A 26245-nucleotide genomic window follows, 5' to 3' on the forward strand; every position below is an offset into this window, starting at 1 on the left:
GTATTTGTCTTTTTGAGGCTGGCTTATTTTGTTAGAATAATGTCCTTAAGCTTCTTCCTTGATATGATTAAGATTTTGATTTGCCACATTTTCATTAGACATTTTATCCCTTACTGGGCATTTAGGTTGCTTACACCTCTTAGCTGTTGTACATAATTCTATGGGAATAGATGGGCAAATCTCCCTTCAAGGTCCTGTTTCCTTTCTTTGTTGTTGTGGTACTGGGGATTGACCCACCACCTCCTCCTGCATGCTAATGTATTTTCCCTGTTACCACTGAGCCACTTCCCCAACCCCCAGATCCTGTTTTCACTTCTTTTTGGATTTATATCCAGAAGTAGAATTGCTGTATCATAGGTAATTCCATTTTTAATTTTTTGAGAAATCTTCATACTGTTTTCCATAGCAGCTGCATCATTTTCATTTCCGTTAACAGAGTGCAAGGGTCCTAGTTTTTCTGCATTCTCCCTGACTCTTGTTATTTTTTTTCTTATCCCATAGTAGAAAATATTGGAAACAAATATGAGGTGATATCTCATTGTGATTTTGATTTGCATTTGTGTGATGATTATTGATGTTGAGCAATTTTTCGTTTGTTCTTGGTCCATGTGTATGCTTTTTTTTTTTTTAACTGGTGCTTGGGATTGAACCTTAGGTCTTAGGCATGCTACGAACACTATACCATTGAGCTACACTTACTCTAGGCCCTCATTTGTATATTTTCTTTGCAAAAATGTTCAAGTCCTTTGCCTGTTTTTAAAATTAAATGTTGTTGAGTTTTAGGAGTTTGGTTTTGAAATTATTTTTAAATTGATAAATAAAAATTGTATCTATTTATGGTGTATAGCATGATTTTATATTTGCATACATCATGGAATGGTTAAATCAAACTGAATTCTTAATATATTCTGGATATTACCCACTTACCAGATATATGGTCTTTTTCACTCTGTTGATAGCTTTTTTTTTTTTCCCCTCACAGTTTTTAAGTTTGATAACAGTCTTATTTGTTTATTCTTGCTTTTGTTGCCTACTTTTGATGGTATATCCAAGAAACATTGCCAAATCCAATGTCATAAAGGTTTTCTCCTTTGTTTTTATTCTAGAAGTTTTATAGTTTCAGGTCTTAGGCTTAGCTCTTCAATTCGTTTTGAGTTAATTTTTGTATATAAGGTAAATGTCCAATTTCATTGTTTCATTTGTGGATATTCTGGTTTCTCAGCACCTTTTTTTTTTTTTTTTTTTTTGATGAAGAGACTATCTTTTCTTCATTGTGTAGCTTTAGAACCCTTGTGAAAGATCATTTGACCTTATTTGTGAAGGTTCATTTCTGGACCCTCTCTTGTGTTCCCTTGGTCTATGTCTGCTGTTTTGACAACACCATACTGTTTTGATTATTGTAGCTTTGTATAATGTACTTTTGAAATCAGGAACTGCAAGGGTCTCCAGTTAGTTTTCTTTCTCAGGATTGTTTTGACTGTTTGGGAACCTATGAGAATTCCACTTGGATTTTAGGAATTTTTTTTCTGTTTCTGCCAAAAAGAACCACTGGGACTTCATTAGGGATTAAACTGAGACTTAAAGTACTTTGAATAGTATTGACATTTTAACAGTATTGTCTTCCAGTCCATGAATGTGTCTTTCCACTTAGTAGTATCTTTTTAAATTTTTTTCAGTTATGTTTTATAGCTTTCACTGTTCATGTCTTTTACCTTCTTGGTTAAATTGATTACTAAGTGTTCCATTATTTTTAATGCTATTACAAATGAAATGATTTTCTTAATTCCTTTATTAGTTCATTGGTAGTATATAGAAATACAAGTGATTTTTGCATGTTGATATTATATTCTGCAATTTTGCTGATTTCATTAATTCTAACAGTGGGTTGTGTGTGTGTGTTGTGTGTGCAAGAAAACTTCAGTTTTCTATTTATGAGATCATCATCTGTGAATAGATCATTTTACTTATTTTCCTGTTTCGATATCTTTTATTTGCTTTTCTTGCTTAAATGCTTTGGCTAAGACTTTCATTACTGTGTCAAATAGAAGTGCTTAGAGGGGCATTCTTGCCTTGTTCCTGATTTTGAAAATCTTTCAGATTTTTACCACTAAGTATACAGTATTAGCTGTAGGCTTCTCATAAAAATGTGGCCTTTCTTATACTGAGGTCATTTTTTCTTCTTCTTCTTCTTTTTTTTTTTTTTTTTTTTTGTGGTGCTGGGGATTGAACCCAGGGCCTTGTGCTTGACAGGCAAGCACTCTATGAACTGAGCTATACCCCAGCCCCAGGTCATTTCTTCTTAATCCTAGTTTGTTGAGTTTTTTTTTTTTTCCTTACTCATCACAAAAGGGTATTGAATTTTGTCAGATGCCTTTTCTGCATCAGTTGAGATAATAAACATGATTTTTTACCCCCTTCATTCTGTTAATGTAGTGTTTTTTATTGATGAGTTTACATGTATTGAACCATTCTTTCATTCTAGGAATAGTTCCAGTTAGTCATGGTGTATAATCACTTTAAAGTGTTGTTGAATTTAGTTGCTAGTTTTTTATTGAGGATTTTTTTTTTTAATAAGTATTCATTAGGGATTTTTGTTAATGGTATGCTTGTAGTATCTTTGTCTCATTTTGGTAGGAGTGTAATATTGGCCTCAAAATGAGTTTAGAAATGTTTCCTTCAGCTTTTTTGAAAAGTTTGGGGAGGATTGGTTTTAATTCTTTACAGAATTCTCCAGTGATGCTATCCAGTCCTGGGCTTTCATTTGTTGTGAAGTTTTTTGATTACTGATTGAACATCTTCATTGGTTATAGTTCTTTTCAGACTTTGTAATTTCTTTGGTAGGTTTATATAATTCTTTTAAAAATTTATCCAGTTCCATGTTAAATCGGTTTGCTGGTGTAGTCTCTTATGGTCCTTTTTTATTTCTCTAGCCTCAATTGTATTTTCCTCTTTCATTTCTTATTTTTGTTAGTCTTCTCTTTTTTCTTAATCCAGTTTAGGGTTTGTCAATTTTGTTTATCTTAAAAAAAAAAAAAAAAAAAAAAAAACCAAAAAAAAACAAGTCTTAGTGATTTAAGAATATCAGCTTTTTGTTGCTGTGATCAAAATACCTAACAAGAACAACTGAGAGAGGAAAAGTTTGTTTTGGCTTATGGTTTTAGAGGTTCAGTCCATGGTTGGTTGACTCCATACCTCTGGACCCAGGATGAGGCACAACATCATGGTGAAAGGACATGGCAGAGGAAAGCAGCTCAGGACATTAATAACTAGTAAACAGAGAGCTCTGTTTGGGACAAAATATAAAACTCAAAGGTATGCCCCTAGGACTTATGTCCGTTAGCTACACCCTACCTGCATACAGTTACCACCCAAATAATCCATCAGTGGGTTAGTCCACTGATTAAGTTATAGCTCTTAAAATCTAACTTCATTCTGAATATTCTTGTATTGTCTCACACAGTGAGCTTTTGAGGAATACCTTATATCTGAACAATAGCAATTATGTTGATTTTTCCCTCTTTGTGTATTCTGTCTCTCCTCTAGTCTTTATTATTTCCTTCCTTTTGCTAACTTTGAATTTAATTTTGTTTCTAGTTTCTTGAGATATAAATAAATTAGGTCTTTTTTAAGGTAGGTGTTTACTACTACATACTCTTAGTACTACTTTTGTTGCATCCTAAAAGTTTTGGTTTATTGTATTTTAGTTTTCATTTGTCTAGATATGTTCTAAGTTCTCCTATGATATCTTATTTGATCTACTGGTTGTTCAAGAGTATGCTGTTAAATTTTCTGCATATTTGTGAATTTCCCAGTTTTTAAAGCTGATTTCAAGTTTTATTCTGGTGTGGCTGGAAAATGTATTTCGTACATTCTATTAAGCCTTATTGTTTTGTGAAGCTGGGGTCTGTACCACTGAGCTACACCTGAAGCCCCTAGTAAGACTTGTTTTGTGTCCTAATGTAATGTATCCTATAGAATATTTCATGTGTGCTTGAGAAGAATGTGTATTCTTCTGTTACTGAGCAGTGTTCTGTATAAAATATTAGATCCAGTTAGTTTATAGTGTTTAAATCCTTTGTTTCTTCACCGATCTGTTCAATGGTTGATCTAGTCATTGTTAAAACAGAGGTATTGAAATCTATTATTGTGTTACTGTTTCTGTCTCCCTTCAATTCTGTCAGTGTTTGCTTCATATATTTGGATGGTTTGCTGTTAGGTGTGTATATATTTATAATTGTTATAGCTTTCTGGTCAGTTGAATCTTTTATCCTTACATAATGTCCTTTTTTAAAAAAAATTTTAAAATTTGTTCTAATTAGTTATACATGACAGTAAAGTGCATTTATTTATGCATTTTGATAAATCATACATAAATGGAATATAATTGCTTATTTTTCTAATTGTACATTTTGTAGGATCACATCGGTCATGCAGTCATATATATACATGAGATAATAATGTCTGTTTCACTCTATTATCCTTCCTACCCCTATATCCCATCCCCTCCCTTCACTTCCTTCTAACTAAAGTAACTCTGTTCTTCCCTAGCACTGCACCCCACCCTTATTGTGAATTAGTATCCATATATCAGAGAAAACATTCAGCCTTTGATTTTTTGGGTTTGGCGTATTTTGCGTAGCATGATATTCTCCACCTCCATCCATTTAGGGTTCAAACCCTAGCACTGCCAAAAAAAAAAAAAGATGAGTAATAGTCTCGTGTGTGTGTGTGTGTGTGTGTGTGTGTGTGTGTGTGTGTTTATATCTTACATTTTCTTTATCCATTCATCTGTTGAAGGACACCTAGGTTGGTTCCATGGTTGAGCCTTTGTGAGTGGGCTGCTATAAACATTAATATGGTTGTATCACTGTGGTATGCTGATTTTAAGTCCTTTGGGTATATTAAACCGAGAAGTGTGATAGCTGGGTCAAATGGTATTTCCATTCCAAGTTTTCTGAGGAATCTCTATACTGCTTTCCATAATGGTTACACCAGTCAGCATTCCCACCAGCAGTGTACCTTTACATCCTCACCAACATTTATTGTTGTTAATTGCCATTTTGATTGGAGTGAGATGAAATCTTAAGAGTAGTTTTGATTTGCATTTCTCTAATTGCTAGAGATGTTGAACATTTTTTCATATAATGTTCTTCTTAAAGTCTCCTGTGAGTATTTGAGTTAAAGTTTATTTTGTCTGACACATGTACGACTACCCTACTATGTTTTGATTGCCAGTTACAAGCAATGTCTTTATATCTTTTCACTTTAATCCTTGGTCCTTATGTCTAAAGTGGAACTCTTACAGGCAGAATATAGTTGAGTCTTGTTTTTATCCATTCAGTTACTTTGTGCTTTTGATTAGGGTGTTAAATCCATTTACATTTAAAATCATTACTGATAGAGGAGGACTTCCTGTTGCCATTTTGCTAATAGTTTTTTGTATTTCTTTTTGGTTATTTTGTACTGGTTTTCCCTTCTGATTGTCCTTTGTGTTTTGTTGCCTTTTTTTTCTCTCTTAATAATGGCATGCTTCTGTAAGCATGACTCCCTTCCCTTTGCTGTCCTTCTATAGTGTTTTCTCTGTGGCTTATGTAATCTCCATGGGGATTTTATAAACATCTTAGAGATACAGCAATTTATTTTGAACTAATAAATTGAATTGCATGCAAAAACTATACTCCTTTATATCTCTCCTCTTCTTTGTTAATGTTACAAATTGCATCTTTTTTGGGGGGGGAGGGTACTAGGGATTGAATTTAGGAGCACTTGACCACTGAACCATATCCCTAGTCCTATTTTGTATTTTATTTAGAGACAGGGTCTCATTGAGTTGCTTAGGACCTTGCTAAGTTGCTGAGGCTGGCTTTGAACTTGAGATCCTCCTGCCTCAACCTCCTGAGCCCCTGGGATTACAGGTGTGTGCCACCATGCCTGGCTACAAATTACATCATTTTATTTTCAGTTCTTAATCATAGTTTTTACAGTTATACTTGTTTTTTATGCTTTTATTTTTAAAGTTTTATACTAGAATTAAGATTGCCACCATTACAGTATTACAGGATTGCCTTTTGGACTACAATTTTTCTGCCGAGAAAGCTCCCCACAGTCTCATAAAAGTTTTCTTTGATGTGTCACTTTGCTCATTTCAAGATTTTCTTTTACTGACAGTTTGATGATGATGTATCTTGGTGTGAACTTCTTTGGGCTGTTCCTATTTGAGGTTTTGAGCTTGTTGAATTTGGTTTTTCATTTCCTTTTTCAGATTTGTTATGTTTTACTTTGTTTTGTTTTTGATGTGTGTAGTGGGAATTGAACCCAGGTGGTGCTCACCACTGAGCTATATCCCTAGCCTTTTTATTTTGAGATAGGGTCTCCCAAAGTTGCCCAATTTGCCCTTGATCTTTCAATCCTTCTGTCTCAGCCTCCAGAGTAGCTAGGTAATAGTAATGTTGCCACTATTCTCATCTCTTTTTTCATGTTTGGGAAGTTTTCAGCTATTATTTTTACTTATAAGTTTTTACCCATCCCTGATTTTCTTTCTGAAACTTTGATAATGAGTATATTATCTGCTTGATGGTTTCCCATAAGTCTCAGGTTTTACTTTTCTCCCCCCAACTTTTTGTTGTTGTTTCTTGATTCAATAATTTCAAATGACCTCTTGAGTTTGCTTATTCCTTATTCTGCTTAAGTCAGCTGTTAAAAACCCTCTTTGGAATTTTTCAATTCATTTATCATATTCTTCAGCTCCAAAATTTATTTGGTTCTTTTTAGTTTTTCTTTCTTCATTGGTATGCTTATTCATGTGTTCTCAAGATTTTTGTTTAGTTGATTATGTTCTCTGATAGGGTGCTGAGCTTCTTTTGATGATTATTTTGAATTCCTTGTCAGGTAATTCATTAATCAGTTTCTTTACTGTTATTTTCTCAAGACTTATTTCTTTTGGCAGCATTATTATTATTTTTTTGTCGTTATTTTGTGCATTTGATAAAGCACCTACCTGTCTTAAACCTTTTCAAACTGAAGGGAATAACCTTCACCCAATGACCTGTCTAGATTCTGGGGGCCCCTTAACCCTTTTATTTGGATGTGTCTTCTCTGGGTGTTTGCATGTTAATTTCCCAGACAGGGATGTTTGCAGATTCCTTTTTTAGGAGTTTGTACTTTTTTCCTCTGGTGTCTGCCTGTGATACTCTCATGATGTAAAAAGCTGTTGAGCAGTCCTTTGTTCTCCACAGTGTCAGAGTAAATAAAGTAAGCTGGTTCTCTGTTAGTCCCATGTTAAGCCAGACAGAAACCTGAACAGTTCACTAAAATTCCATAATGTTGGATTCGTATTCTGTTGTTGTTTCCCTCTCAAGGGAGAAACTGTGAACTGAGATCTTCCTTCCTATCTTGCTAAATTTTGCCAGTTTACTATGGGAAGGGCTGTTGTGGTTGTTATGAAATTACTCTTACACTTTTCAGTGCAACTGTTCTTAGCTTTGAGCTTGCCTGTGTGTACTACAATTGGCTTTTGGAGTTCTCACAAAGGACTGTATATTGTTAAATTGATATCTCTGTGGGAGAACAAGGTCTTGGCTACCTATTCTGCTGTCTTATTTATATCACTTCCCTTTTATGTCCTTTCCTTATCTCTTCTCATGGAGGACACCTAGGCACAGAGCTTCCCCTCTTTTCCTTACTTTCTTTTGTCTTTTGTCAGTTGTATTTCTTTAGGAATTATATAATCATAGCAGTAGGGTTGGAAGGAAGGAGGTGGAGTTTCAGAACGTATGAAGATTGTGTTCTATTTTGCTGAGAGAGAGTAGTGTTTTGGTGGTGAAGAGCTTTAGGTTCCAATTCTGACTGCCTTTTACTAGCCATTTGCTTGTTTCTTGGTTTGTAAAATGAAGATGACAATAGTAAGCCAACAAAACAAAACATTCAGTGAACTGTATAGGTTATTGCTGTGTCTGGTATTATTTAAATCAGATATCCATAATCAAAGTTAACAGTTTTTTATATGTTCATTCTCACAAATAAATGACATACTCAGCTTCAATATTCTGTTGTCTGTAATCTTAGAGCAGTCAGAATCATAGAACATGTATAATATACACCTGTGGCTAATGCATAATTTCTTATAATATTACTAAGAAATGGATATCAAGTGCGTGTTTTAAACATCTCTAAAATTCAGTATTTAACACTGTATAATTTTACTAGGACAATACAGATTTAGATATGTATTTGTGTTTTAGGGTGAAACATTTTAGTAGTAAGTGAGATATAATGGTTTATTTTTATATATAAACATCTTGATGTGAAAAATCTTTGTATAAATTTATAAATTACCTACAGGCAAGACTTGCCAAAGATGAGAGATTAGTGAATTTAACTAGTGGATTTAAGTGGAAGAGAGGGTGTCTGTAAGAAAAAATGAAAAACTTAAATTTAAGGTGTAAAAGAATAACTTTTTAAAAATCCTGTTTAGTCACCTCAGATTTTAAGCAAAATAGATGTTTTGTATTTGATCATGTGCATTATAGATTACTCTTGAGAAATTAGATAGTAAATTATTTGAATACATGGTAAAAACTCTTAATCTTTGTAGGTTTTTATAGCATTAGGCTTTGACTTAAAAAAAAAAAAAGACATGCTTTTAAAAAAACTTGATTTGTGAACATTAAATGCCTATTTTAACTTTAGGATATAGTAAATAAAAATGCTATGAGATACCTGAATAATATTAAACTGTTAACTTATATTCCCCCTTTTTGTTATTCCGCTTTAGGTTGGGTGGAGTACTGCTCGTGATTATTATACATTTTTATGGTCCCCTATGCCTGAACATTATGTAGAAGGATCAACAGTCAACTGTGTACTAACATTTCAAGGTAAATACTGAGAACTGTAGAACTTGACAAGACCAAATGTCTTACTACTGTTAAAAAATTGTGGGCTGGGGAGATAGCTCAGCTGGTAGAGTGCTTCCCCTGCAAGCACAAGGCCCTGAGTTCGATCCCCAGTACCGCAAAAGAAAAAAAAAAATTGTACCCCGTTATGATTGTTCAGGCATGTCTGGGTACCAGATTAAACTAGTGTCTTTGTTAGCAGAAATCATCATAGTGTAAATATCAAGTATAGGCCACATGATATTTTAATAAAATTTAGAAATTTTTAAATTAATATTTCATTGAAGACAGTGGATTTCTTTCTAGATCTTACTTTTGATTTTTTTTTAATTATGAAAGCAATACTATTGCTAGTATTAGGAGTGGGAGTCATGGGAAGAATTTGATCAGTGGGTACTAAGTTGCAGTTAAATTGGAGTAAGTGCTGTTGTGTTATTGCACAGTAGGGATACTATAGATAATGAATATATCCTATATTTCTCAAAAGCAAGAATATATCCTATATTTCTCAAAAGCAAGAAGAAAGAATGTTGACTTTTTGCTATGAAGTGATATTTGAGGGGATAGACACATTTAGCCTAATTACACAATGTATGCACGTATTGACACATCACATGGTGTCTTATTAATATGTGCAATTTTTGTGTTTTTATGTATCAGTTAAAAATTAATTCAGAGTGGCCTTGTTAAAAAAAAGAATATAGCAAATTAGAGATGAGGAAAGTAATCTAGATGGAAACCACCAAGATGGTTGATAGGATTTAAACATGTGAAGGTTCCTGTAAAATGGATATAAATAACAAAATTTATTTTATCTTAGTTTGGCATCACATACAGATTTTTAATTCCTGAATATGAGTAGATCTATATGGTTCCAAGCTTATTTTTATTGTCCTGCACCAGTGGTCCTCATCATCTTTTTGCCTTTACACAGTTTACTCGTGTAGCATATTGCTTTAGTTAACTATTTTCTTTACATATTCGCATGTTCCTTAGATTTTTATTCTGGGTCTTTCCTTTCCAAAGTACATATTTTCCCTTCTCAGATGAGTTGGTTTTGTCCCAGTGAAGGGGCAGAGTAGGAGAGCATATTCTGGGAATATAAGTCTAGGTAGAGATGAAAAATTTGGGTACATTTGAGAAAAAAGAAGAGTCTCATTTTGCCAGATATATTTGTGAACAACAGGAGGAAAAGAAATATTCCAGATAGGTGCTAAGAGCCGTGGAAGGAAGGAGAGATGACAAGTATTGTTAAAGTAAATTGAAGTAGTAATAATTTTATAATAGCAGTTTTAATAATTTTTGTCTTTTTGTTTGTTAAACATCTCTTAGGATATTACCTTCCAAATGATGATGGAGAATTTTATCAGTTCTGTTATGTTACCCATAAGGGTGAAATTCGTGGAGCAAGTACACCTTTCCAGTTTCGAGCTTCCTCTCCAGTTGAAGAGTTGCTTACTATGGAAGATGAGGGAAATTCTGACATGTTGGTAGTGACCACAAAAGCTGGCCTTCTTGAGGTTGGTATCAACATGGAGCTAAGGGCTCATGTTGGCTGGCATTTTAAGAACTTTCAGGTTATGCAAGAGTATTCATAAAAATCAAGGTTTTTTTTTTTTTTTTTTTTTTTTTTTTAAACTAATAAACTTAGGAATGTCTTTTTAAAAGGTGGTTAGAACAATCTTTATTTCTGGGTTCTGTTGTGGCAAGGACTGTCCCCAGGGCTTAATGGTATTTTATGTGTAATAGGTAATGTAGTAAATCCCTATTGAGATAATTTAGGCCTAAAACATTATGTTCCCTTATCCTAACCTTTTTTCTTTCATGGTGGCTCAGACTGTTGATTGTTAAATAGTACAGATTTGAGGGATGATGTTGGTTGGGATAGTGGCATAAAGTGATAAATCTTAATGGTAATTAGATGCGAATTGTGTTTTGTTTTACCATGAATATGTTTTCTATGGTATGGTAGTGAACTGGGAAAGCATCCCCAGTCTCTTAATTTTGATTGAGTATTTTTAGTTATTCTTTTCCTTGTACATCTGATCAAATGAATAAACCTAGATTAACCATAATTTATAAAGAAAACGTCTTTTACTTTTTTAAAAAATTGAATAATGTAGTTATGTCATTGGCTGTATAATATTGCTTGCATGTCTTAAATTTCAGTAGTCTTTGAAAGAGAGCATAAAACAACATTCTTTCTCATTGTAAGATCACATTTTTTAGTGTCTGTTCTATGCCCCTCAAACTAGAATGCTATACTTAGTTGTTTTGTAGTTAGTGCCCTTTGTTGTAATAAAAAAAATAGTTTTTCCAATTGTCTCAATGTATATTTTTTGTTAATTTACATTCATATTTTATTTATTACAGGTTGTTACATTTTCATTATGGTCAGATGGGTCTTTTTAAAACATTTTATGCCTTTGATTTTACTTTATTTATGTTAAAGAACTGAGATTATCGGGGGAAAAAAAAAAGTTACATTTTTAGATAGCCAGACTAGAAGGTTAGAAGGAATGAATCATTTTTTATTGTGAATTCTCCCATGTCTTTCCTTCCCTTTTCCAGAAATTCCTCTCTTATCTTGAATAAAGAAATGTAACTTTTATAAGGTGACTAGAACATTTTGTGGTGACAACTGCCTGATGATCAAGGTTTTTAGCCTGGTATTTGAATGCTAGTCAAAGATGCTGAAACAAACCTAGCTCTTAAGAAGAATGCTGTTAGCATTTATACTATAATTTTTTGAATACTTCTTAGACCACCCTGATTCCAGGCACTCCAACAGAAAAGCGGTAGGCATTTTGGTATTCACATTTCTCTTGTGCTTTTTTGCCAAGTAAATTGGGACATAGCACAAATTTAATTTACTCCTTCCTTCCCTTCTACAAAGGGTACATTTATAAAGAAAATTTAAATTACTTCTTTACTATTTCTGAGATATTTTTCTGACCATCTTTTGACAAGTCTTTTAAATTTCCACATTCATTAAAATTTTTGGTGATTTTGTCTAATACATCACAAAATCAATACAGTCGTGAAACATTTGAGACCCAGTGGCATTAAAGGTGATTAATGAGACATACTCATGCTACGTGTGAACCTGAATTGGATAATAGGCTGTAAAAGAGACAATTTGGGTATAGTAAAGGATATTTGACTATTGCCTGCTTATTGGATGAGACAATATTTTTTGTAGCTATGATAATAGTTGTCGAAAAAGAGACTCCCCACCCCCACCCCCAACCCCACCCCCACCCCGCCTCCAGCCCGGCCTTTTAGATGATTGCTCTGAACTACTTAAGAGTTAAGTGTCTCCAATTTTGTTTCACATGATTTTGTAAGAAAAGTGAAAAAAGAAAAAAATTTACATAAATAAGTGTAAGTATAAAAAAGAGAAAGTACACATTGTGAAATATTAATATAGTGAATTGAGGTATGAAGGGTTTTTTTGTAAAATCTTAACTATTTTATGTGCTGGAAAGATTTTATAATATCAACTGTCAAGCAGAAATTAGATTTTTATTCATTTTTATCTAAATTTTAAGATTTTCTGTATAAGTTTTAGCAAACTTCGTAAAGTTAAATAAATCATGGAGGGAGGAGTGGTTTTCCAATAATGTTTCTGTTTTAGTACATCAAGATGTATTTTCATTTTGCCAATAAATTTTGAGCCAGATTTTATGCTAAATTATTAATACTGTTAACCATTAAAATTGTAGACTTAATTTTCTGTTGACTTAATTGAATGCTGTTTATTGTAATTATCAAATTATTTTTTAAATAAAGTATAAAATAAGTTTAGTGATTAAATACACTTTTCCCTTTTGAAAGTATTTTTCCTGGCATTTTGATTTGGTCTATTGGTTTAAGTAGAAGGGTCATTCAAAAAGTTTTCAGCTATTCAACTTTCATAAGAGTCATTTTAGAGTTTAATCACTTTGATTCTAAAATCCTGGAAAACTTAAGGTGTATTGGGGGAGGGGAGGTGTGCATATTTTACCATCTGCCTCCTTTGTGGAGTCTTCCCTCTGAGTTTCTGTTCTCTGATTAGAAGGAAAGAATTCTTTCTGTAAGAGAAATAGTAACCATTTTATTCACTACTATTTTAGGTCCCCAATTAAAACTTTTTTTTTTTTAATATTGGAGTTCACATTTTCCTGAACTAATTTGTATTCTCATAAGAATCAGTTATATTCTTAATGTGTTGTTACAGTCTGCATTTTTGTCTCAAAGTTTGCATTTTTATTTATAAAGATTGGTTTAACTTAACCAAATAGAAGAACATGTGTGCGAGTTTGCATTCATGAAGGTTTGCATTCATGAAGAGGTACAAATTTTCTTGCCAATGTGTTTGATTACTGCTCTGGATAAGAAAGCTGAGTAATTATGATATTCAGTATGTCTTTTTCATTGTTGATTTGAAAAATTATTAGAAATTATTAGAAGGCAACTTCATATATTCTTTTATATTTCCTTCTTTGCCCAATCAAAAGAAAGTTTAAATTTATGATTCATGTAACTAGCTGATTGATATGAAGTAGGTAGACTGTAAAATTTTGTTCTGTGAATTTCTTCACTGTTTGAAATGAAAAGCTAAGTTTGCAGTAATACTATTTGCATTTTTTATTTCACAGCTGAAAATTGAGAAAACCATGAAAGAAAAAGAAGAATTGTTAAAGTTGATTGCTGTTCTAGAAAAAGAAACAGCACAACTTCGAGAACAAGTTGGAAGAATGGAAAGAGAGCTTCACAATGAGAAGGAAAGATGTGAGCACCTGCAAGCAGAGCAAAAGGTTAGTTGTGTCCTATTTAACAGAGTTCAGTTGATGGTATGTTGCCTGGAACCCATCTTTTTCAAGAACTGAATAAGAGCGAAAACCAGTTATTGAAAAAAAAGCATTTAAAAAAGATATTTATAGAAGAGTAGGTCGGTTCCTATTAAGCTATGGCCAAAATAGCTTCTTTTATGTTTGAAGATAATTAAAATACTTCTAGACTTTTAGTGTTAGTCTTGATGATATAGTCCCTGACAATTATTTCCAGATGTTTTACATCTAATTCTAGATTAATTGATTTTTTTGGGGGGGGGGTGGGGGTTGGTAAAGAGGTTTTGAAATACAGTGAAAAAATACTTGCCAAGGAAAGTTAGAATAAAGAAATATTACTTCTTAGAGAAGGATTTAGTGAAATAAGATGTAGTCTTAGACAAAATTTTGAAATTCATGATGTGGGAAATATATCGATTAAATTATCGTAAAAAACACTTAGTAAGCTGGGCGTGGTGGTGCACACCTGTAATCCCAGTGGCTCAGGAGGCTGAGGCAAAGGAGGATCACAAGTTCAAAGCCAGCTTCAGCAACTCAGCAAAAAGTCCTAAGCAACATAGTGAGACTGTCTCTCAAAAAAAAAAATAAATAAATAAAAAGACTAGGGATGTGACTCAGTGATTAAGTGCCCCTGGGTTCAATTCCTGGTACCAAAACAAACAAACAAACAAACAAACAAACAAAACCCACCTAGTTCGAATTGGCGTTACTTTTTTTTTTTTTTTTTGGCGGTGTTGGGGATCGAACCCAGGGCCTTGTGCTTGCAAGGCAAGCACTGTACGGACTGAGCTATCTCCCCAGCCCCTGGCATTACTTCTTGAGCAAAGAAAAATAAGTATAAACAGAAAATATCATAGCTTCCTTAGAGATGCAAAAGGATTTGAGTTCAAAACCAAAAATAAGAATGAAAGAGAAAGTTGCTGGGCATGCCTGTTATCCCAGTGGCTTCGAAGGCTGAGGCAGGAGAATCGAGAGTTCAAAGCCAGCCTCAGCAAAGGCGAGGTGCTAAGTAATCCAGTGAGACCCTGTCTCTAAATAAAATACAAAATAGGGCTGGGGATGTTGCTCTGTGGTTGAGTACTCCTGAGTTCAATCCCTAGTAACTGCTCCCACCCCCAAAATGAGAAACACTCACTCAGTCATTGATTCCATATTTTCAAGAGAAAAGTTGTTCCGATAAAGGTTACACAGATTGTTACTATGTTTATCACAGTCTCAGTTTAGCCACTTGAATATTCTTATGTCTATTGACATGGTTGAATAGTAATTCCCTGTAGGAAGGGTATGTTCCACCGTTCTTTTAAAGTCTAAGAAATACTATCGTAATTAATTGCTTTGTAATTGTTAATTGAACGGTTAACAATTGCAGTGATTCTAATTTTTATACTCCAGCAGAGTAGTTACATATTGCATACCTGAACATAGGTGGTTTTTTTAAAAGGTAAAGAATGAAAAAATTTCCCTTTGTCTAGTTTTTTTGAGGATTACTCTTTTGAGGTAGAGGGTAAGCATATCAAGTAATATGTACATTTGTAAATTTCTTTATGAATGTGAAGTTTCTGTCCTTTTTAGCCTTTTTAGTTAAAAAGTTATTCCTCTGATTTTACTCTTGGAACATTTTGTTGCAGTAGAGACCATATGAAGTAGGGTCTATTTGGAAGTAGTTTTCTATTTGATTAGAAAATTACTTTCATTTGAACTTTAAAGCAGGTATATCAAATATTAAAATAGAGTAAAAATTACATATAATATGTGCCTATGTTTATTAGGACCTTCAGCTAATTCTTTTTTTAAAAACTTATTTCTTATCATTCCCTTGCTATTTCTATAGTATTACTCTTTGTTTCTCCATTCTTTACATGTTTTGCCTCTTAGTTGGCTGTTTTCTAACGTGGAATACCAGTCTTTTTTTTTTTTTTTTTCCCTCTATTATAAGCCAGAAGGTTGGAGGTATGATAGGTTACCCGTGAAAATGGTCTGTTTCAGCATGTCTTAAGCCCGTGAGATCAAGAATATCCTGATAAGTGATCTTTGAGGTTTTGACTCTGATTGCCTTGAAAGTAAGGATATTGGGAGAGTAGGAATGGCAGAATGATAGGTCTTTAAAATTTGAAATTATTAATGTTATATCAGGCTATGCCTTTAGTTCTGTTGAACATTAATAGATTTAAATAGTCATAGTCTTTCTCTGTCTAGGTGATAGAGTGTGATAAGTACTATAGACAAGGCTCAAGTAAACTGAGGTTGAGAAAATGATAGGTGGAGTTCAAAGGATTAATGAAGCAAAACTTGTAGGAGATTGTGGCCTTGATGCCCAGAAGAGGTGTTCAGCAGAAGTTTTAATGGCACCTTTGAAATCTTAATGACCTTTACTAATCTTGGAAGAAACAGCTCTGCTGGTATTCTTGCATTGGGACTAACGCTATAGAAGGTACTTGCAAGTGATGTTTTAATGAGACCCTGGATTTTAGAAAATGGTAATAAAAGTACCTAGAATGGTACTTGAAATATAGAAAGTTCTCTCTTAATATAAGCAGCTGTTATTATTTTACTATTTTTCATAATGATGAACTAGAGAATCACCAAGGAAGGACTATGAATAGTGTTGTCCAACATGAATGGAAATTCATAGCATATTCCCTAGATTCTAAATATATGTGTAACATTTAAAAAAAAAAGGTGTTAAGTTATAGAAACATGTATTTTGGCTGTTGCTTATTTGTGGTGATAAAATAATTGCTTCTATGAGAAAGAGGAGTTTTTTGATACCAGAAATTTTTATGAATTTGCTTTTTACCTCCAAAATTATATCCTCTGTCAAATGTGCATGCTGGGCAGCTAGAAGAACTTAGAACCTTTCAAACTGATCTTGGTAGGCGGCTTATAAAATTCATGACATCTTTTGGTACTTGTTTTAAATCTATTCCATGGTATGAATTTAAAAAAAAACAAAAATAATATAATAGTTCTATAGATCTTTTTTTGAGGTACTGAGTATATAAACTTGAATATCTGAAAGACTCAGGCTATATCATTTATAGTTTCTTTAAAATTTTGCCATGGACACCTAACTATAAATGCAATCAGTAGAGATCTTTGATTTCTTCACAATAGAAGAAATTGCTTTATAAAATGTAGTGTGATTGGCTTATTACCCATTTAATAGTTGCCAAACTAAAAGTAAGTTGTTTATAATTACTTATAAACAAAATCTTTCATCTTATTATTTGATAAAAGATTTTACCACTATAGTATAGCACAGAGAAAATTATAATAATTAAAACTAATTAAATTAAACTCTTAGTAACTTAAACTCTTTAATTTTATAAATTAAGAATTGGATGTTAAAATTATCAAAACATTGTTTTTAATTTAGTTATTATGTAATTGAGAAAATAAGGTAGGATTACAAAGTAGAATAAAACCAAAATTACATAATGGTTATAAATTAAGAAATCATAAATTACATACTGTATTTCCCTTAGGTTATTGTGGTATGCATTCTATTATTCTTGTACAATCTATATATAAAATTAACTTTCATTATTAAGGAATAATTTTTGCATTCTTAATGTTAAGTATGGAGTTTTCTGTCTTGTAATGTCTGATTACTAAAAATGTTACAGAACTTAGTAAAAGCCAGCTAATGATCTGAGTGTTTTGTATATGTGACCTCAATTTTATGATGAAGACACTATTAATTGGATTTTTAGAGGTAGCATAGAAAGGCTACTTAATCTGCCCATAATCTCAGTGCTAGTAAGTTGTACAGGTTAGGTAGCATGGTTCTATTCAGTGCTCTTAACCACTGCTCTTTACTTCTGAGGACTGAAGGTGGGAGTAGATCTAATTGATCTTTTAAAAAACAGGTTATTGTGATGTAATTTATATACCATAAAGCTCACTACATTAAAGAGTACAATTTAGTGGGTTTTAGTATATTTACAAAATTATGCAAGCATTTACTGTATCTAATTTTATAACATGTTTATCACCCCGTAAAGAAAGCTTGTACCTGTTTGCAGTCTTTCTCCAATTACCTCCCCATACTTTTCCCTAGTCCCAGGCAACTACTGCATTTCATACAGATGGAATCATAGAATATGGGGCCTTTTGTGACTTGATTCTTTTACTTGGTATAATGTTTTTAAGGTTCTTCAGTGTTGTGATATATATCAGTAATTTATTCCTATTATTGCCATAATAATATTCCATTGTGTTAATGAGGTTTTTTTTATCCCATCTTTGTGTTTATTATAGTCATCTGGAAAAATCAGCAGTTTATTTGTATATTCATTGTGCTACTGTTTATATTTTGGAGTGACATTTGAAAATGGAAAGATTGAGACTGAGACTCAGAGAAATAACACCTTTCAATTGAATCTTGTTTTTAACTTTTTTTTTTTTGGCACTTTAGGGGACTCAACTTAGAGCTTCATCTATGCTAGGCAGTTGCTGTACCTCTGAGCTACTTCCCCAGCACAAATCTTATTTATTAAATGGGATTAAAAAGAGCTAGGACTGGGGAGATAACTCAGTTGGTAGAGTGCTTGCCTTGCAAGCCCAAGGCCCTGGGTTTGATCCCCAGCGCTGCAAAAAAAAAAAAAAAAAAAAAGAACCCCGTTAGAATTTTCAATTTTTTGGAGTCTAAAGTATGCATTGAGTTCTTTCCATGTAACAAATGATATTATTTTTCCACATTTTTTATTGGTGCATTATATTTGTACATAATGGTGGAATTGGTTGTTGCATATTTGTACATATACACACTATAGCAATACAGTTTGGCCAATATTATTCCCCAGTATTTTCCTTTTCTGTCACCTCCTCCCATTCCTTGGTCCCTTGCTTCTGTTCTACTAATCTCCCTTCTATTTATTTATTTATTTATTTATTTAATTTTGGTGCCACAGATTGAGCCCAGGGTTAACCAGTAAGCCACATCTCCAGCCCTTTTATTTTTTAAATTTTGAGATAGGGTCTTGGTAAGTTGCTAGGCTGGCTTTGAACTCATGTTCCTCCTCCTGCCTCAGTCTTCCAAGTCAGTGGGGTTACAGGTGTGCGCTACTATGTCCAGCTCCCTTTAATTTTAATTTTGTGTGTGTGTGTGGTGCGTGGGGATTGAACTCAGTGCCTTGTGTACTTTACCAACTGAGCTATATTCCAACCCCCTTTTATTTCCATAAGATGATTCCCCCATCCCTGTCTCTGCCACCTTTGCTTTCCTTTTTCCTCCCTATCTTCTACAGTTGAGAAAACATTCAACCCTTAATTTTCTGAGTTTGGCTTATTTCTCTAGATACAGTGTTCTCAAGTTCTATCCATTTTTCTGCAAATGTCATAATTTCATTCTTTATACATGAATGAAACTCCTTTGTGTATATATACCGCATTTTATTTATCCATTCATTTGTCAATGGACACCTAGGCTAGTTATATAGTTTGGTTTTTGTGAATTATGCTGCTGTAAACTGGGTATGCATGTATCACTATAGTCTGAGACTTTAATTCTTTAGGATACTTACCAAGGCATGGTATAGCTGGGTCATAGGACATTTCCAGTATTCTGAGGAACCTCCATACTGATTTCCATAGTAGTTGTACTAACTTATAATCCTCCAGTGTAAAAGTGTTCCTTTTTTCCTCCATATCCTCTCCAGTGCTTGTTATTGTTTAACAAAGTATATTCTTAACTTGAATGATAAAATGGATATGATATACTTCAAGGTATTTTTAAAATCTTTTTTGTTGTTTATTTTTGCAATACACATACTTGTTTACAAAATATACAAAGACTGGAAAACTCAGCAACCAGCAAATTATGCAATTAAAAATTACCAGAACACATAAGCAGATATTTCATTGAAGAGGATAATCAGATGGTAAATAAGCATATGAAAAAACACTCAGCATTATTTGTTGTTAGAGAATTTCACATTAAAACTGTAAAGAGATACCTAAGAGATTGCCTGTGGTGCAATATATATACATATATATTATTTTTATTTGAAAAATGAAAAGTGTTAGCAAACAATAAAATAAATCTGTTGCTGTGGTACCATATGATAAATGGGAAAATGAACAATTGCAACAAAGCATTCCAAAAATCTCTCTGAACCTGACAGTGGGACTGTTCAACCTGTTTTCCAAAATATTACATCATCAAACCTATCATTTACCCAGTTTTCCACTGACCTGCATGTCAGGTGTTATTGTCTTTTTTTTTTCTTCAACAATATCAATAATTAGGATGGGGGTTGTGACTCATTGGTAGAGTGCTTGCCTGGCATGCATGAGGCACTGGGTTTGAGCCTCAGCACTACATAAAAATGAATAAATAAAAGATCCATTTACAACTAAAAAGTATTTTTGAAAAATCAATAATTTAAATATAGATCTAGATACTGATCTGGATACTGTAATTAAAAGGTACAAGTGTTTAACATGTATAAAAAGCAAGCAATATTTGCTCTGTACGTATTATACATATGTTACACTTTAAATATCAAAACACCAATAGGTTACAAGCAATAGAAGGAGAAAGTAAGCACGAACCATTTGAAGTAGAGCTAGTAATACAAAATAAATTTCAAGAAAAAGGATTTTCATAGATAAAGGGAAACATGTCATAACCACAATAGGATAACTTCTTCAAGAAAGTGTAACAAACCTAATTGTGAATGTACCTAATAACAGAATTTCAAAATTCATGAAGTAAAAATTGATAAAACTAGAAAGACAAATCCATAATCGTATTTGTAGGTTTTAAGCCTCCTCGCTTTGCTGAAAGGGTGTTATGATGTAGAAGGCTTAACAACATTATCAGCCACCTGGACCTACTTGTTGTTTTTAGAGAACTATACACAGAAATGACAAGTAGAAAATTAGTAAGAATAGACTATATTCTATCATAAAAGAAGCTTTGAGAAATTTTAAAAATTTGAAATCATACAGACTGTGTTTCCTGAACTACTTATTACATTAGAAATCAATCACCTTAAGATATGTAGAATCCCACTCCCATGTTTCAACTACTTCAAAATTAAATGGCATACTTATAAATATCTCACAGATTGAAGGAGGAAACAAGTAAATAAAAAGTGCTTTGAACTAAGTGATAATATAAGCTTAAAATGTCAGAATCTCTGGGACAAAATGGGTCTCAGATGCACACTTGTAACTTAAAGTATTTGTATCAGAAAGAAGCCAGATTAATAATCAAATTATTTTCAAATTAGTTAGTAGGAAGGAAAAAATAAGAGTAGGAGCAGAAAAATGTGAAATAGAAAAGAAATAATACAACAAAGTTGATAAAAATCTAACAAGTCTAATCACATAAAAAGAAAAAATATCAATGGAAAGGGAGCTATCAGAACAACCCTACAGATGGTAAAAATGTATTAAGGTAATATTACAATTGTGTAATTACAATTATATAGCTTACATAACTTGGTCTATTTAAAAGAATAGAAACCTCTGCTTGTTTACATGTTCCATGCGAGTGATACGTTTTTTACCATCCTTTCATCTTCAGTCTGTGGAAGTCTTTGCCTATGAGGCGAGTCTTTTGGAGACAGCACATTGTTGGGTATTTTTTTTAATCCAGTTTGCCAGTCTGTGTTTTTTGATTCATGAGTTTAGGTCATTAATGTTTAAGGTTATTGTTGAGATACGATTTGCTTTCCTGGTTCTTTGGGTTTATTTCTAGTTTTTAATTTGAATTAGTTTCTCCTTTGATTCACTATTCCTTTACTAGTTTCTCCCTTTGCTGGTTTTCACTTTTTTTTTTTCCATTTCATATTCATGGAATATTTTATTGAGAATATTCTGAAGTACAGGCTTTCTGGTTGTGAATTCTTTTAATTTTTGTTTATCACGGAAGGTTTTTATTTCATCTTCAAATCTGAAGCTTAATTTTGCTGGATATAGGATTCTTGCTTGGCATCCATTTTCTTTCAGAGCTTGTTATATGTTATTCCAGGACCTCCTAGGTTTGAGGGTCTAGGTTAAGAAATCAGCTGAGATCTGAATTTGTTTCCCCCTCTGTGTAATCTGATATTTTTCTCTTGCCGTCTTTAAAATTTTATCCTTATTCTGTGTGCTAGACATTTTCATGATAATGTGCCTTGATGTGGGTCTGTTGTAATTTTCCACATTTGGGGACCTGGAAGCCTCTTGTTTTTGATTTTCCAGTTAATTCTTTAGCTTTGGGAAATTTTCTGATATTATTTCATTGAAAAGATTGTACATTCCTTTGGTTTGTATCTCTGAACCTTCATCTATCCTGATAAATCTTAAATTTGTTCTTTTCATGTTATCCCATAATTCTTGGAAGCTCTGTTCATGGTTTAACATCTTCTCTCTGTGGTCAGCTGTTTTCAAGATTATATATTTTGTCTTTGTTGCCTGAGGTTCTGTCTTCCAAGTGGTCTAGTCTGTTTGTGATGCTTTTTATTGAATTTTTAATTTGGCTTGTTGTTTCCTTCATTTCAAGGATTTATTTTTTTGAATCTCTCTTTATTGAAGTGATTTTTTTCTACCTTTATTTGCTCTCTTACATCATCCTTTACTTTGCAGATCAGTTTAGCCATGTACCTTCTATATTCCTCCTCTGACATTTCTTCCACTGTGGTATGGATGGATTCTGTTATTGGAGCATCTTGTTTGCTTGGGGTGATTTGTTCCCTTGCTTTTTCATGTTGTTTGTGTGTCTACCCATCTAACAGTTATGGATCTGAGGCAGTAGAGTTTCTACCCTGTGGACTTACAGTGTCCCTGAAGGTTTCCAATACCTCACTTGTGGAGAATCTGCCTCTCTGCTTTCTTGATTTCACTCCACAGAGCAATCATGAACGCAACCTCCTCTGCCATGTTGGCCTGTTGGAAGATGCACTTTGGAAAATGCACATTGTTGTTAGCTTGTCTCTGGGGGTTTCTGGAGGGCGACTGGTGTTACTGTCTAGGAGTGCTGGGTTTCTTGTCTCCATTCAGTAAAGAATTCATGGTATTTTTGAACTGTCTTGTATTTGAGACAAGACAATATTGCTTGGGAACCATTTGGTTTTTTTCCCCCGAGCCTTGTTTTCAAGTTTTGGTAGTACTAGAGCCAGGAGTTAGTCTGAGGTTACTCTTTGTCCACTATTGAAGAGATGTCCTTCTTTAAATTAGAGGATAATCTCATTATTCTCTGTGAATTAAGAGGTTTTCCACTGTGGCTGGTGGAAATAGTCACTATTCCTGGCCCTTTTTTTTTTTTTTTTTTTTTTTAAATTCCTGGCACTGTTTTCTAAATTCATTTTGGTTGTGCCCTAGTCGGGTTAATTTTCTCACATACATTTGATGATTAGTACTCACCTCAGTACTTTGAAGGGGACCCCTCCTGCATATCTCTAGAGTTATTTAACTATACAACTCTCTCTTCTTGCAAACTGGCTCTCCTTGGCTTTCCTGAACTCCAAATTTCTCTTTAACTCAAAGACCCTGAACTCTGCCTTGAGTTTTTCCTCCTTGTACCATGCATGACTTTAACGTCTCAGTAGACGATGAGAAGCCGAAGCGATTATGGGGCTGCCTCATTTGTTTCCTCTCTCTTAGGGATCACTGACCTTTTTTCCTGATGTTCAGTAATTTGAAAGTCATCCTTTTAATATATTTTTATTTTTTTATTTCAGGTGACAGAATTAGTCCCATCCATGTTCCTTCATCTTTGTGTTATTTAAATTGCATTTACTTGTGTATTTGAGAGTCAGTATCAAGAAAATGTTTGTTTAGAGGAGCCAAGATATTCTTTCTCAGTTGATTTGAATTATCTGATATTCTGGTACCAACATTTGAAAGCCTATATAGTTTTCCTGAACAACCATGGCATTCTGTTCTTTGTTCTCTATTCCAGTGGTACTTAAAATGTTGCTGGCTCACAAACTTTGTTCCTAATCTGTGTTGGAAAGAGAAACATACTATAGAATGTATGTAAATTTGTTGCTTTGTTCATTGCAAAAGTATTACTTCAAAAAGATCTTAACACAATAGCATGCTTAGTGGAGTAATTATATTTTTTGCAAGCTCCAGTTTTGATATAGCCAGGTAATAAAATGTTGGTGGCCTGGAACTGGTTCCTCATGAGTACTTTTGAGTAGTCTGCTTATATTTTATATATACTGGTGTGTTTAAATTAATAAATATGGACTTTGCTTATTTGTAATACTTTTAATTGAATTTAAGGACACAGATGAGTTGTATAAGATTATACCCAGGATTATTCAGTTGCGGGTAATAAAAGAAGGCAAGCATCCAAAAGCCATAATCTATATTAACCTCAGTTACTTTGACTTTTAAAAATACAGTGTTTAATTGGGTGATTTTTTTATTGTATTTACAGAGTTGAGTCACCATCCCACTATAATTTAACTTTAGGACACTTTCACCATCCCAGAAGAAATCTTGAGTCCATTAGCATTCACTTCTCAGACCCTAGGCAACTACTAATCTGTTTTCTGTCTCTTTATATTCTTGTTTTCCAGACATTTTCATACAATTGAGATCATATAAAATGTGTGACCTGTTACATCTAGCTGCTTTCACTTCGCATAACAACTTCAAGGTTCATTCATGTTTTAGCATGGATCAGTACTTTCTTTCTTTTTAATAGTATTCTATACTTGATCTTTGAGGCATATCTTTTACAGACTTTTTAAAATTTGTATTTGAGATATTCTACCATCTTTATTTGTTGTCTTTTGAGTTGTTTCTGGATTGCCTAGATATACATAGTATCCTAGAATGTTTGTACTAGCTTCTTAATTTTCATATTTTTGGTTAATATTTAGTTGGTGCATTTTCTCAGATATTTCAAGTAATTTAAAATAGCAGTTGCATTTGGGTATGATTAGTGGCATATAGTTTATATATTATTATGTAGCACATTTAATTTTTTTTCTTAGTGGTACCATAGCAAAACGAAGGTTGATTTAAATACTAGTTGGGGATTAATAGTGAATTATAGTAAAGACAAACTCAACGGTATAAAAACAAAAATCATTTTTTCCCTGAAACAATCTATTTTGTGAGTCATTTAAGTTGGTGGGGCAGATATATATAATTATTCAGGGGCCTACTACCTTTCATATCATTCCACTGCCATCCCTTAGATTCCTAAAGAATTTACGTCTTCATGAGAGAAACTTGTTTACTGGTATATCCTGGTTCCAGCTAGTTGAAAGGAGAAAGAGATCTTAGCTGTGTCATGTTTAATAATTTGAGTTATAGATATGGAAGTAGTAATATATATCACTTGGTTTATATTCTATTGATGAAAATTTAGATGACTAAAATTACACAAGAAGCTGAGAGGAAAAGTGTGGTTGGACAACCATATGTATTTTACTATGGCTGAAGTGAGTTTGTAATTTAGTAGACAACCAGTAGTCTCTGCCACAGCACAAATGAAATAGTTTGAAATTAGCATTTTTTTTCAATGAGATGTGGGAAATATCTTTGATAGTACCTTATAGTTAAAAATTCATCTGTTCGTTAATAAGTATTTAGAAGAGTTGTATCAAGACTAGATAAAAATCAGAGCTGGGTTGATGGCACCTGCCTGTAATCCCAGTGACTTGGGAGACTGAGGCAGGAGGATTGCAAGTTCCAGGTCAGGCAGGACAATTTAGTGACACCCTGTTTCAAAATAAAAAAGAAGAAAGGGCTGGGGATATAACTCAGTGCTAGAGAGCACCTCTAGGTTCGATGCCCATATACAGCAAGAAATAAAAGAAAAAAAAAAAACTAGATAAAAATCAAATTACTAAGCTAGGTCTGATGGTATCCCATTGAAATCTCTAGAAGTTAAGATTTTTAAGGTCAAACAGGGCAACATAGCAAGATCCTATCTCATATAAACAAAACAAAAGCAAATAGCAAACAAAATTAAATTGCCAGAATTTCAGTACCTTAATCATTAAATGTTCAGTTCACTGTTTTGGACAATTTTTTTGTTTCAGGATTCTTAGTTCTATTATTTACTAGTTGTATGATCTTTGATAAGCTTCTTTGTTTCAATTTTCTCAAAGGTAAGTGAGCATCAGGAATGTTCTTAATTCTTAAATCATGTATATTAAGCAAGAATGTGCATAGGCCTGTAGCATAGCCTTTCCCACATAGTAGCTTTCAATAAAGCTAGCATTATTATTTGCATTAGGTGTCCAAAAATCTGAAATTAGAAATGCTCCAAAATCCAAAACATGATACCACAAAGGGAAATTTTCCATACCCAAGCTTATGTAATAGTTTGGGTCAAAATACACAAAAAAGTATTGCATAAAATTCCCTTCAAGCTATATGTACAAAGTATTCATGATAAAAGCAAATTTCATGTTTAGAATTGGGTCCTGTTCCCAGTATATTCAATTTCTTATAAGCAGATATTCCAAAATATGAAAAAATCTGAAATCCAAAATACTTCTGTTCTCAGTCATTTTAGATAAGGGATACTCAACCTGTGTATGGGATTACCAAAAATCAAAT

At 33.1% G+C, this 26245-nt stretch overlaps 1 protein-coding gene across 3 annotated transcripts in view; it reads left to right on the forward strand.

Annotated features, from left to right (window-relative positions):
• Nucleotides 1-26245, forward strand: part of Tax1bp1 (Tax1 binding protein 1) — a 76983-nt gene that overhangs the window by 15775 nt on the left and 34963 nt on the right. For all 3 annotated transcript variants that reach the window (XM_047560965.1, XM_047560967.1, XM_047560966.1), the window contains exons 3-5: nt 8774-8876; nt 10227-10414; nt 13535-13693. In XM_047560965.1, coding sequence (XP_047416921.1) covers nt 8774-8876; nt 10227-10414; nt 13535-13693 — 450 coding nt within the window. The remainder of the gene's footprint in view (nt 1-8773; nt 8877-10226; nt 10415-13534; nt 13694-26245) is intronic.

This window comes from Sciurus carolinensis, chromosome 8 (genome assembly GCF_902686445.1).
Source record: "Sciurus carolinensis chromosome 8, mSciCar1.2, whole genome shotgun sequence".
Classification (NCBI taxonomy): Eukaryota; Metazoa; Chordata; class Mammalia; order Rodentia; family Sciuridae; genus Sciurus; species Sciurus carolinensis.